The following is a 12,898-nucleotide window of genomic DNA, read 5'->3' as shown; positions in this document are numbered from 1 at the left end:
GAGCAAGTCCTGAATTTGGGGGTTCCCCGAAGTCCTTTCAGTTAATGACCATGGAAGAGGAGTCTCGGGGGGGCAGAATGTGCCTCTCCTCCCCTCACCCCTTCTTTTCCCAGCAGATCTTCAGGACACAGCTTCCTTGGCCCCGTAAGTGCTGTGCTGTGAAGGATTGGGGCAAGGGGAGGAGGGATTGAAGGTGGGGAAGCTCTTCAGCTGCCATTAGCCATTAGCACCTCAAGGCGAGCCTGGGACCCAAGTCCGGATGTCAGTTTTCTCCTACCTGCTTGACTTGCTTCCTTGCAGGAAGTTTGAGTTTAACCCCAAACTGGGCATTGATAATCCTGTGCTCTCCCTGGCTGAAGACCACGAGCCCTCTGGTAACCCCCCACCACTTGGGGCAACCGTTTCCTTTCCCCAGAGCCACCAGGGCTCCACACAGCTTCCCGTCTCCTTGGTAACCACTCACTCTGTCTCCCTCTGATAACAGCCTTGGTGGGAGTATCCACGTGGCGGTGGAAGGGGGCCAGGCATTTCCTGTCCCCGCCACTCTGCCTGGTCCGTGTTCAGTCCCCCTGCCCAATACCTAACTGGGCAGAAGCCTGTCTGGTGTTCTATCACAGGGGCAGGGTCTGCCAGACACAAGGTGACTTGTACTTGGGTCATGTCCCCTCTCCTCCCACTTTTCTGCTGCCCACCTCCCCTTCCAGATCTCTGGAGCCTGGAACGACCTCGCTTCTATCTGCTGAACAGAGAGGAGGGCAGGAGTTTTGGCTTCCACTTGCAGCAGCAGCGGGGCAGGGCTGGGCATGTGGTGTGCAGGGTGGAGCCAGGCACCTCTGCCCAGCGCCAGGGTCTTCGGGAAGGAGACTGTATCCTGGGGGTGAACAACCATGTCGTGGAACATGAAGACTATTCAGTGGTGAGGTTGGGCTGGGACCCCTGTGGTACAGGAGAACATTCTATAGCACCTCAGGGAGACAGAAGCCGGTTGGTCACCTCCCTGGGTATATGGGGGCAGGACCCAAGCCTCAACCTCCCCCATCTCCCAGAACTTAGGGACGCCCAGGCCCGAATGGTTGCGTGAAGGTCTCCAGAGAGCTGGTTCCCATGGTGAAAAGTGTAGCTTCCAGGGAGGGGAAGCTGGCAAGAGGGGCCAGCCCAAGCCCGCTCTGTGTGCCCACCGTTCAGGTGATACGCCACATCCGGGCCAGCGGTCCTCGGGTACTGCTGACGGTTTTGTCGCAGCACGTGCGTGAGGTGGCCCGAGCTCAGCGGGGAAACGACGCCCACCTCTGTCCCACGCTCGGCCGAGGGGTCCGGCCTCGGCTGTGCCACATAGTGAAAGACGAGGGCGGCTTTGGCTTCAGTATCACCCAAGGTGAGCTTGGAGCTCGGGAGGGCTCAGGATGGGGCTCTCAGCCCTGCTCTGGGCAGGCAGCAGGCAGGGACTTCCTGTTCGTGCTTCCAGGACATCGGGGTCCTTTCTGGTTAGTGCTGAGCACTGGAGGAGCAGCTGAGCAGGCAGGAGTGCCCCCTGGGGCCCGGCTGCTAGAAGTGAATGGGGTCAGCGTGGAGAAGTTCACGCATACCCAACTCAGCAAGAAGGTATGACTGCCTGTTTCCCATCCGTCCTCACCCCTCGGGCCTGGTCCCTGCCTCTGGAAGCAGACTCCTCCTCCACACGCCTAATCGCCTGATCTGACCTTGTACCTGTCACCATCCTTCCCTTTACACTCTGTGCTGGGCCCTCCGCTCCCTTCCCTAGTGCCTCATTCCTGGGCCTGGGAAGAGGGGCTGTGAGGAGGCGCCTGCCTCTGCCCTCCCTACCCAGGTGGTTGATGCTGATGCCCTGCTGGGTCCCCACAGCTTTGGCAGAGTGGCAAGCAGGTGACCCTGCTGGTGGCAGGGCCAGAGGTGGAGGAACAGTGTCGCCAGCTGGGAATGCCCCTGGCTGCACCCCTGGCAGAGGGCTGGGCACTGCCCACCAAGCCCCGCTGTCTGCATCTAGAGAAAGGGCCCCAGGGCTTCGGGTTCGTGCTCCGAGAGGAGAAGGGCCTTGACGGTCGGCTGGGTGAGTGAGAGCCCTGGGGGCAGGGAGGGAAGGTGGGCCTTGGGGTGGGCACACAAGTGTATATATACACCTCTCAGTGCACACAAGTGGTGGCCCTGGCTGAACCCCAGCCCGGGCCTCCTCCTCTTGTGTAGCCCTGGGTCAGTCCCCCGGTGTGCATACGGTGGCCTGGGCCGGCACTGGGGGTCAGTGGGGAAGGAGCAGTGAGGATGTCTGCATCCCAGGTCAGTTCCTGTGGGAGGTGGACCCAGGACTGCCAGCAGAGAAGGCCGGGATGCAGGCTGGGGACCGGCTGGTGGCTGTGGCTGGGGAGAGCGTGGAAGGGCTGGGCCATGAAGAGACAGTGTCCAAGATCCGGGCGCAGGGCTCCTGCGTCTCGCTCATCGTCGTCGACCCCGAGGCCGACCGCTTCTTCAACATGGTGCGAGCTGAGGGGCGGGGGCTAGAGAGAGGGCAGGAAGAGAGCAGGACTCGGGTGGGGGAACAAGCAGCATGGTTTGTCCTATCTTCCTCTTTTCCAGGTTCGCTTGTCCCCACTTCTCTTCTTGGAGAGCACAGAGGCTCCTGACTCTCCCCAGGATACCGGCTCAGCCTCTCTGGTTGAGACCAGGGACCCACCAGTTGAAGACACAACCGTCCCACGCGGCTTCCGCCAGTGCTTCCTGTACCCTGGGCCTGGCGGTGGCTATGGCTTCCGACTCAGCTGTGTGGCCAGTGGGCCTCATGTCTTCGTCTCCCAGGTGACTGATGCCCCAGGGACCTTGGATCTTTTCAATCATTTCCCTCTTGACAAGCCTTCCTCTGCTTCCCTCCCAGAGCCTCAGTACACCCAGCAGACTTTTCCGTGGTGTTCCGAGCTCTACATCCCCCCCCCCCAACCCCATTCCACCAGGTGACCCTAGGAGGCTCAGCTGCCCGGGCGGGACTGCAAATGGGAGATGTGATTCTGGAGGTGAACGGGAATCCCATGGGCGGAGAGAATGACCTGGAAAGACTTCAGCAGCTGGCTGAGGCGGAGCCACCCCTATGCCTGAAGCTGGCGGCCCGATCTCAGCAGGGCTTGGAAGCCTGGATTCCCCCAGGGTCTGGAGAGGTGAGGAAGAAGAGACAGATGGACTGTGAGTCAGCCAGAAGAGGACAGAGGGGAGCCAGAGCAGAGGGCAGAGCGGGAAGCTGCAGGGTGAAGCAGGGTGGGCCACTCAGGTTGGGACTTTAGGCCATGGTACGTGGGGACAGAAGGACCCAGGGAAGAAGCCCCGTTCCTGGGCATCCCAGTGAGGTGGGGGGGCACAGGGAAAGGGAACTCTTCTGGTCTCTGAATGACCTCTTCCCTTCTTTCTCTGCTTAGGACTGGGCTGTAGCCTCACATCTACTGTAGCACCCCCCTATGCCTGGCACAGATCTGCCCAAGCTTTCCTGTCTCCACTCTCCAGCCTGAGGTGGTGGGAGCTGAGATGCTCTCTTTAAACCAGAAGCTGTAGCTCTAGGACTCCGGATTCCTCCATCACAGGATAGTCCTTGGCCTCCCTCCCTTCCCATGCCCACATCCTAGAAGAGGGTGTGGCCAGAGGCCTCAGGTGGGCCCATGAGGGATTCTCCCCTTTGATTCCAAAGGAAGTCACATGGGATCTTTGGGAGCTGTGCCCCAAGGATGAAGATCTGCGTGAGATGAGTGGTATGATTTTGTGATTTATAACAAGAAATATATGTGTGGCCTTCATACCCTTTCCTGGCACAGAGCTCCTAAAATCCTTGGAATTTCCTAAGTAGTAAGAGAGAGAAAGCTGTCTTCTGTTTTTGACAATAAGCCCCTTTCAACTACACCTAGTTTTGTTAATGAGGTGACTCTTGAAAAGCACCTGAGAATGGGGCACTGGTTTCCAGGGGAACCAGTCATGTGATTAGAGGTTTGGAACTTTCAGTGCCCCACCCCCACCGCTACCCTCAACCTCCTGGGAGGGGAGAGGGACTGGAGGTTGAATTAATCACCAGTGTTCAATGGATCTTGCCTACATAATGAAGCCTCCATAGAAACCCAAAAGGACAGTTTCAGAGAGCTTTCCGTGTTGCTGAACACGTGGAGGTGCTGGGAGGGTGGCGCACCTGGAGAGGGCGTGAAGCTTCCATGGTCATACCTCTCCCGGTTTATCTCTTCCATCTGGCTGTTCCTGAGTTGTGTTCTTTATAATAAACTGGTAATCTAGTAACTAAACTGTTTCCCTGAGTTCAATCACTCTAGCAAATGATTGAACCCAAGGAGGGGGTTGTGGGAACCTCTGATTGATAGCTAGTAGGTCAGAAGCACAATCTCTGGACTCGAGATTGGTATTGGAGGTCGAGGGCAGTCTGTGGGACAGAACCCTTAACCTGCGGGATGTGATGATACCTCCAGGTAGACTGTGTCGGAATTGAGTTAAATTGTAACACAAAAGTTAAATTGTGTCTACGGAGAATTACTTGGTGTGGGAAACCTCCCTCCTCCACGTTTCACCAGAAATGAAGTAGAACTGAGAACGTTGTAGTAAAATAGAGAAGAAACAGAGTTTTCCCTTTCCCGGCGGGCTGTGGGGCCGGCTAGGATTGAAGCCACCTGGAATTTGCCCTAAGCATGACTCCAGGACTGTCGGGTATATTGCAGGAACTTGGAGACCGGCTGCACCTTCCCTCTGTGGGCACCTTAGGATTGTGGGAGCTGGTGCCTGGTCACTGTTGGTCTATTATAGAAATGGCCTTTCCCCACAAATCTGGCTGCCTTTGTTTGTGTTGGTGGGGGTAGGGTGACCAAAAGGGCCTCAGGCTCAAGGGGTGGGACCCAGTTTCTCTAGGAGAGAAGTTGAGACCTTGTCGAATTTCTCTCTTCTTATTCAGTCTTCAGGGTAATGGGTCAGCCCAGAACTGAGATGTTCCTAGGAGGGGCACTCATCTCTCCCCAAAATCACAGCCCCCAGTCCTGTTGAGTTCTACATACAGACAGCGTTATTGCTGGGGCCTCAGAGGGCCCCAGAGACTAGAGGCTCACAGTCAAAGATCCAGGGGGTTGAGTCCAAACTGGCGGAGCTGCTCCTTGTGCCGGGCGTGGACGGCTTGACGGCTCTCAGTTTGGCCGAGAGCCCGTCCAGGCTGTCCTGCAGACACCAAGCTTCGGATCTCAGGAAGGGAGAGGGCTGGCTGAGGGGTGTCCCAGGTTGGTCTGTAAGCTTTCCTGGATAGTGTTTTCTCAAAGCTCTTATTCTTAGTGGGTAGGCATGGTTGTATCCCCTGAGGATAGAGCAGAGTTCCCTATGGGGATGCTTCTTTTCCTTCCCCCTGGCCTGTCATTGTCACATTAGTTGGGATTTTTGGGGGGGGTGCTGGGCACTGGGATGGCTGGCCTTCAGAGGGTAGGGCTTACATGTAAGATTTCCTCGTATTTGGCCTCCATGTCTGCCTCGTGGGCCCGAAGCTGAGCCAGAGTTCGGTCCCACTCTCCAAGGGCCTGCAAGGCCTCTCTCCGTGTAGCCTCCGCCTCCCTTTGGCACATCTCTGGGGACGGGGGCAGAAGGATGAAAGAGGACAGGATGGTGACACTCTACCCTTGAACAGAGTCTCCAAAGGGACCCAAAGAGCAGAACTTGAGTGGGATCATTCCAGACTTCCCCAGAGCCATCAACTTTCCCATAGTTCCTATAAAGAGCTGAAATATACCATTAAGGTAGAGTAGAGACAGTGGGCTTGGGACAAGAGATCTGAGTCCCAAATCTGGTTGTCATTTACTACTTGTGTAATGTCTGACATATCTCTCTCTGAGACTCAGTTTCTTCATCTTTATAGAGAAAATGACCCATACTTCACAGGCTTGTTGTGAGAGTTAAATGTGATAATGTATGGGAAAGCACCTAGTAGGCAGGAAGTGCTTCATAAATGCTGACTGCATTTAAATTTGAGATAAGGCAAAGATTAGGAAAGGGGCTCAGGGCCTGCATGGCAGATAAGCAGCTCTTGGATATCTATAGCTAAAATAAAGCTATTTTAGGATAAGAAAATTTGAGGCCAAAATTGTGGAAAATCTGTGCACCATGCTAAAATTTTTCAACTCTATCCTGTTACCAAGATGGAAGAGAACAAAAGCTTATATATACACACACACACACACACACACACACACACACACACACACACACATACATGTATATGCTTATTTAGAAGCTCTCTCATTTATTAGAAAATAGTTATTTAGGACCTACCATGCATTAGGCCTTGAAGATAAGGAAATAAGTAGTTAAACAGTTTCATTTAAGCTTGGTTTCATTATAAAAATCAGCCAAACTGAGCGGGAATATGTTTTGCTTATGGGAGACATGGTGGCGGTGGGGAGTGAGAACTGGATTTGGAGACATCACTGAGAGAGGGAAATGGGGTAAGAGACTTAGGTCTTCTTTTTTTTTTTTTTTAATTAATTAATTTATTTATGGCTGTGTTGGGTCTTCATTTCTGTGCGAGGGCTTTTTCTCTAGTTTTGGCAAGAGGGGGCTACTCTACACCACGGTGCGCGGGCCTCTCACTATCGTGGCCTCTCTTGCTGCGGAGCACAGGCTCCAGACGCGCAGGCTCAGTAGTTGTGGCTCATGGGCCTAGTGGCTCTGCGGCATGTGGGATCCTCCCAGACCAGGGCTCAAACCCACGTCCCCCGCGCTAGCAGGCAGATTCTCAACCACTGCGCCACCAGGGAAGACCAAGGTCTTCTTCTTATAGCTTAAGATTTTTTTTTTTTGCTGTCCTGAACCGTCTGCTGCGATTCTCAATGGTGGGAAGGTCAGTGGGGAAAGCAATATGGGAGCTTAGATTGCAGTCTTCTAGAGAAGAAACATCCTAAATCTACCTCTTCAGTCTGGGCAGCAGCAGTGATCCTCCGAGAGAAAGGGCTTCGAGGGTGGGGAAGCTGATCTAACTGCTCCCGAAGGCCCCTCACTTCCTCCTCCAGCTGCCTGCTGTGGGGCTCCATCACCTCCTGCAGGGTGCAGCACTGACGACTCACGTCTGTGGTGGGGATGGTGGGTGGCCAGGGACCCAGGTGGGGACAGAGGGATGGAGAAAGGATGGGAAGTTGTGAGTAGGGAGGGCTCTGCTTGGTCCAGAGGGGCAGATACATAAAGGCCTTTTGGTTCTTCTTGTGGTGATTCTGAGAAGCTGGGGAAGGAGCTAGGAAACAAGGTCCCCTTCCCCCTGCCACTCAGGATGGGGATTCAGGCCCTTCTCTCCACTCAGTCCCACAGGATGAATGAGATAAAGGCTGTGGCTGCGTATTGTAACCCACACAGCATCAAGCGTGTGGCATGGGCCATCATGGAAGGCCCCTGCCCAAGATCCCAGAGGCCTTTGTTTGGTTCCTTCAGGATTCTTGTGTGTGCTGGGAAGGCTGAGACTAGGCATGGCAGATGCGAGTCCTCCTTGTCTCCCTACCCAGCAACCTCTGGCCCTCTTGGGTGTCCTCTTCCAGGCCCCTGTCTCCTGCCCACCTGCTTAATCAACTGCACACCTGCATATATGGCCTTCCCTTCACTCCAGGCCCCCTCCAGTTCAGCCTCCAGTTCTTGTATCCTCTGCTTCAGCTTGTCTTCAGAAGCCTTGGCTTGGCAGGCCTCATCCCTCCACAGAGCTGTGAACAGTCCCAGAGCAGCCCTAAGGACTGGCTGGGGACCCCACTAAATCAGCCCTGATGGCCTTGATGGACTCTGCCCACCTTTGGAAACCTGGCAGCAGGCTGCCAGTCTCTCATTGTCATTCTGGTGTTTGTATTTTTCCCCCCTAGAATCCTACAGGCTCTTCGTTACTAAGAACCACAAACTCCCTCTGTGTTCTGGCTATGAAAAATAACTGCCTTGCGACTTCCCTGGCAGCCCAGCGATTGGGACTCCATGCTTCTACCGCAGGGGGTGAGGGTTCGATCCCTGGTCGGGGAACCCTCATTCCGCGTGGTGCGGACAAAAAATTAAGAAAAATATAGCTGCCTTTATCAGCCCTTACTGCCCACCGTTTCCTCACAACCCTAACTCTTGACAATCTTTTTCCACTAGGGGATGGTTAGAGATCAGCTCAGCCCTCTACCGTAGCTCCAACCCTTCAAGCTCCCAGGGATACAGAAATGCCCATTGTCCCACCTCTATTGCCCCCAGAACTTCCATTCTTCTTACCCAAGTGGTCTTGGAGCATCTCCTTTCCCAGCAGTGCCAGCCTGTGTATGGATTCAGTCTCCACATCTGCCCTGGCAAGATGGCAGAGCCTCAGCTTGTCAGGATCTCAGCCTTACCTACTCCCCTCCCATCCTCATCCCACACCCTGGACTTTTTTTTTTGCAGGAGATCTCAGGACCACTAAATGAGGGATCTCTGATGGCAAAGTCTAATGAGTTCACTGCCCAGCACATAGCAGGTACTCAAAAGATGTGTAATGCATACATAAGGAAGGCACAGAGCCAGAGGGGGCTCAGATGGGCATAGGTGCTGATTTCCGCACTTCCCCAGCTCCATGGAATCTGCATGCAGATACGAAGGAGGAGGGTCAAGACAGCTCCGTCTTATCGGGCAGAGGGCTGAATTCTCTCTGGAGGACCTCTGCTCGGTCTCTGAGCCAGAACGTGGAGAAGCAGGGGGCACCCACCTCCACCCAGCCTGACTCACCAACAGCTGCATTCCTTTTCTTCTTCTGTGTCCCAGGTTTTGTCCTTTTTTCTTTGGTCTTAGGTTGTATTTCCTTGCTGTCCTGGGGGAGAGAGGGGACTCGTATTTAGGTCTGGACAATGGAGATGCTTACCTGACCCCTAGACTGAACCAGGAGTCTCAGGAGAATTAGTGTTCTAGTCTCCAACTCTGTCTCTTATACTTTTCAGAAGCTTCTGTTCTTGGGTTTCCTTGGAAACTTAGGCAAGGCTGAGGCCACTGGGAAGGATGGAGTTGTTTCTCTCTATCGGTCAGGTTCTAAGTACAGAAATCATTCCTCTCAATCCTCTTTCAGAGAAAACAAAGCTCAGTACCTGGTCCCTTCCCTCTTCCCATCATCCTTACCCTGCCTCTTCCTTTCTGCAAGACCCTCTCTTGCCTCTGTCGTGTCTCCCTGTGGTGTGACCCACTCACGAGGAGGGGCAGAGAAAAGGCCCAACGATCTAGGAGCCAGAGGAGGAGACTGGGTTCTGGGAACCAATCCAGAGTGGCAAATTTCTGTCCGGGGCGGGACTGAGAACTGGAAGGTTGGGTTTCTGGAGGCTGTATGTTGTCCGGGCAACTGGGAAACATGGTGTTCATAGGAAGGTAGAAGGGACTAAATACAAAGCTTAAAATACCAAGGTCTCAGAGGGCCAATACTCTCCTTATCCCCAAATCCTAAGTGTAGTTTGAAGAGAAAGGGCTTTGGAGCCGATCATCTATGATTCACTTCTCTGTAGCACAGCCTGCAATTTGGAGACTTACAAATTACAGATTTACACATCTGAAATAATGCTGTTGTGCTGATACAGAGGAGAAGGACTGACAGTAGCCATTTTGGGCAATTTACACATCCCAAGGTCTCATCAGCAAAATGACATTCTTAGGTTTAAAACTGAAGCTCTCCTTCAGGGAGGCACTCTGTGGTGTATGAAGGAAAGAAGTGCAGAAGAAGGTGGTTGAGAGAGTTTCCCCTTTCAGAGAAATGAGACGCAGAGGAGAGGTAGACCCAGGACCCCAGGGTGTTGACATAGATACATGCAAATGGAGAAGAAAGGGCACTGGTTAGAGATAGGAGCTGTGAGTTCTTATCCCCTCCGTCCGGATATGTAAACTTGAGCAAGCCATTTAAACTTGCTCAGCCTCAGTTTCCTGGTCTTGAAATATTTGATTTTGGGGAATTCCCTGGCTGTCCAGTGGTTAGGACTCTGCGCTTCCCCTGCAAGGGGCACAGGTTCGATCCCTGGTCGGGGAAATAAGATCCTGCAAGCCACAGCGTGCGGCCAAAAAAATAAAAAAAAAGAAATCTTCGATTTTGTAAATCTTGAAAGGCCTGGATTTCCCCTGGGTATTTACAGGACTATCTTCTCTCATTGTGACTTAATGTATTGCTTCTTTTCCCGTATTCCTGTCTGTGGTTGACTTTCAGACAGGTGCTGAGAAAATACCTTGCTTGGCTCTCTGCAGTACTGGGTTGGTTGGGGCTCCCTCTAGTGGACTTACTTGACCTTCTACTGAGTCGCCTGCGTTTTTCTTTCTTTCTTTCTTTTTTTTCTTTTTTTTTTTTTTTTTCGGTACGCGGGCCTCTCACTGTTGTGGCCTCTCCCGCTGCGGAGCACAGGCTCCGGACGCGCAGGCTCAGCGGCCATGGCTCACGGGCCCAGCCGCTCCGCGGCATGTGGGATCTTCCCGGACCGGGACACGAACCCGTGTCCCCTGCATTGGCAGGCGGACTCCCAACCACTGCGCCACCAGGGAAGCCCTCCTGCGTTTTTCTATTTAAATTATTTACTGAGCAATGTTGGGGGGTTGCCCCCCACTTAGGGATGCTTCTTGCTGGAGTTGGAAAAATAAATCTGGGGAAGGGACAATGACGAGTGGTTTGCCCTGGTCAGCAGCCCTCATCCCCCACCCCCTCTCTCCAGCCCTGTGCTATTGGGAGCCTTGTTGTCTGTCTGTCACTGGGATCTCTGGACACCATACTGGCTAGAATGAAAACAGCAGAAACTTCAGAGCTTTTCCCCTTGCGGATTAAGGGAACTGCAGACTCTTTCTTTAGATATTTCTATCTCTGTCTTCCTCAACATTTTTTGGTCATTTTTGGTCAATTGCCTGTTGTCAGGAACAGATCTGAAGAAATAGCCATGAGATCTGGGGGAAAAAATCCTTCCTCTAGGGAGCAGGCAGATTCAGGCAGAGGCTGATGATATTTATTTGTCACCTTCGTGGCTGCAGGGTACCTCTCTGACCCCGGGGACATTTTACAGAGTAAAGAGAAGAAGCGGCCTTGTCCTTCCCGTTGCTTACTGTTCCTGTACCTCAGTGTCAGATAACCTTGGGCACATCTCCCAAATCGGAGATTTTTCTTCTAATCTTGAAGCATGTTTTTCATTTATTCCCCCCCTCCCCCCAGAACCCTCTCTCCCTGAGTAGGAATGCAGTAGAGCTTCCTGTCCTGGTCCTTCCCTTCATCCAGAAGCCTGTTTGAGGACTTTTGAATAGAATAATTAGTGTCTCTGTTGTGCTGATGCACGGAGTCCCATATTGAGGACAGAAATTACAGAGTATAAACAACATATCGTGTCTCAGAAAAGCATTTACTTTTCAAATATATTCAGTCAACCGACTTTCAGGTGCAGAGAGGATGTGGTTTGGGGCGAAGGTGAAATGGAATAAGAATATTGCCACAGGTCACATGATGTGATACAAACTGAGCCAGCTGTAGAATAATCCAGGAATGAGAATGACATTGTGATCAACAATTCAACCTCCAGCACGTTATGAAAACAAGCCAAGTGAAAATTGTGAAAGAAAGGCCCATCTTTCTTTCTTTCTTCATTAACCTCAGTTCATAAGTGAAAACAGGAACGATCATTTCAGCACAACTCTGTCTTCCTTTGAATAGGATCCCTTCTGGGGGTTTTAAAGAGATACAGAGGAGAGAAGCATCACCCTACTTCATGCAAATGTGAGACAAATATAGGTCATCATATATTAAAAGAAATATGGGACTTCCCTGGTGGAGCAGTGGTTAAGAATCTGCCTTCCAAAGCAGGGGACACGGGTTCAAGCCCTGGTCCAGGAAGATCCCACATGCCGCGGAGCAACTAAGCCCGTGCGCCACAACTACTGAGCCTGCGCTCTAGTGCCCGCGAGTCACAACTACTGAGCCCACGTGCCATAACTACTGAAGTCCACGTGCCTAGAGCCCGTGCTCCGCAACAAGAGAAGCCACCACAATGAGAAGCCCGCACACCACGACGAAGAGTAGCACCTGCTCGCCCCATCTAAAGTCCGTGCGCAACAACAAAGACCCAACGCAGCCAAAAATAAATAAATAAATAAAAAAGAAATATGGCTTACTACAGCAGAAAAAGAGTGCAAAATTTACAATTCCATTCTATACAGACCATACTGAACATAATGCAAATTGGAAGCCTTAAACCAAGCCAGAGATGTACAATGATGATGTACATTGTGAAGATGACCTACAAGCTCATACACAGCTCCAAGGGTTAATTTCTTAACCTATATTCCATAAAATCTAGGATTTGACTACGAGGGGAAAAAGTACCCTTGCATGTCTATAGTGTGCTAGGTACTGTGGAAGACCAAAGTCGATAAGACAATATAGCATAAATTAATGTGTGGCAGGTGAGAAATAGATGGTTATGGAAATTTAGAGGAGGACTGTCTGGAAAGGAGGACAATATTTGAGTTGAGTATAAAAAAATGGATTGGACTTTAGTAGCACTCTTTAGGCAGAGGGAATGCTCTGAGTAATAGTGATGAAAAAAGAAAGAATTGTGGTATTTTGTGAGTTGGTGAGTCACCCAGCATGGGATATATGTACTGGAGTAGTACAAAACTGCAAGGTAGTTTGGAGTTAGATCATAACTGCTAATTTCATTCAGGAGGCAATGGGGAGTGTTTAAAGTGTTTTGTTTTGTTTTATGCTGTCAGACCTATACGTTAGGAACACTGGTCTGGTGGCAGCATGGATTGGAGGTGGCAGGGAAATCAGTGAGGAAAAGGTTTCAATAGACCAAGGGAGAGGGAAGGAGAGCCTGCAACTAAGGGTGGATGCACTAGGGATGGGAAGTTTTGACAATTATCTAAGAGCTTTGCCTATATGTTTTCTTTAGACGTTTTA

At 51.9% G+C, this 12,898-nt stretch overlaps 2 protein-coding genes across 2 annotated transcripts; one reads left to right on the top strand and one right to left on the bottom strand.

Moving 5' to 3' along the window:
- Nucleotides 1-77: 77 nt before the first annotated feature.
- Nucleotides 78-3,573, top strand: NHERF4 (NHERF family PDZ scaffold protein 4; the record flags this gene model as incomplete). The annotated part of the gene is given in 11 exon segments (XM_082843844.1): nucleotides 78-92; nucleotides 95-144; nucleotides 301-374; nucleotides 705-916; nucleotides 1,186-1,375; nucleotides 1,466-1,602; nucleotides 1,864-2,068; nucleotides 2,293-2,489; nucleotides 2,590-2,808; nucleotides 2,961-3,161; nucleotides 3,417-3,573. Coding segments are annotated over 11 exon segments (1,530 nt in total). The 3' UTR covers nucleotides 3,447-3,573.
- A 1,516-nt stretch (nucleotides 3,574-5,089) lies between these two features.
- DRC12 (dynein regulatory complex subunit 12 homolog) lies at nucleotides 5,090-8,574 on the bottom strand (the record flags this gene model as incomplete). Its single annotated transcript, XM_082844087.1, is given in 7 exon segments — nucleotides 5,090-5,148; nucleotides 5,151-5,193; nucleotides 5,460-5,590; nucleotides 6,992-7,084; nucleotides 7,584-7,703; nucleotides 8,239-8,309; nucleotides 8,561-8,574. Coding segments are annotated over 7 exon segments (531 nt in total).
- Nucleotides 8,575-12,898: the final 4,324 nt, after the last annotated feature.

Source organism: Leucopleurus acutus (genome assembly GCF_964270905.1).
Source record: "Leucopleurus acutus genome assembly, chromosome: 8".
In the NCBI taxonomy this organism is placed as follows: Eukaryota; Metazoa; Chordata; class Mammalia; order Artiodactyla; family Delphinidae; genus Leucopleurus; species Leucopleurus acutus.
Note: the sequence above shows the minus strand (reverse complement) of the source record. Positions and strands in the feature narration are given on the sequence as shown.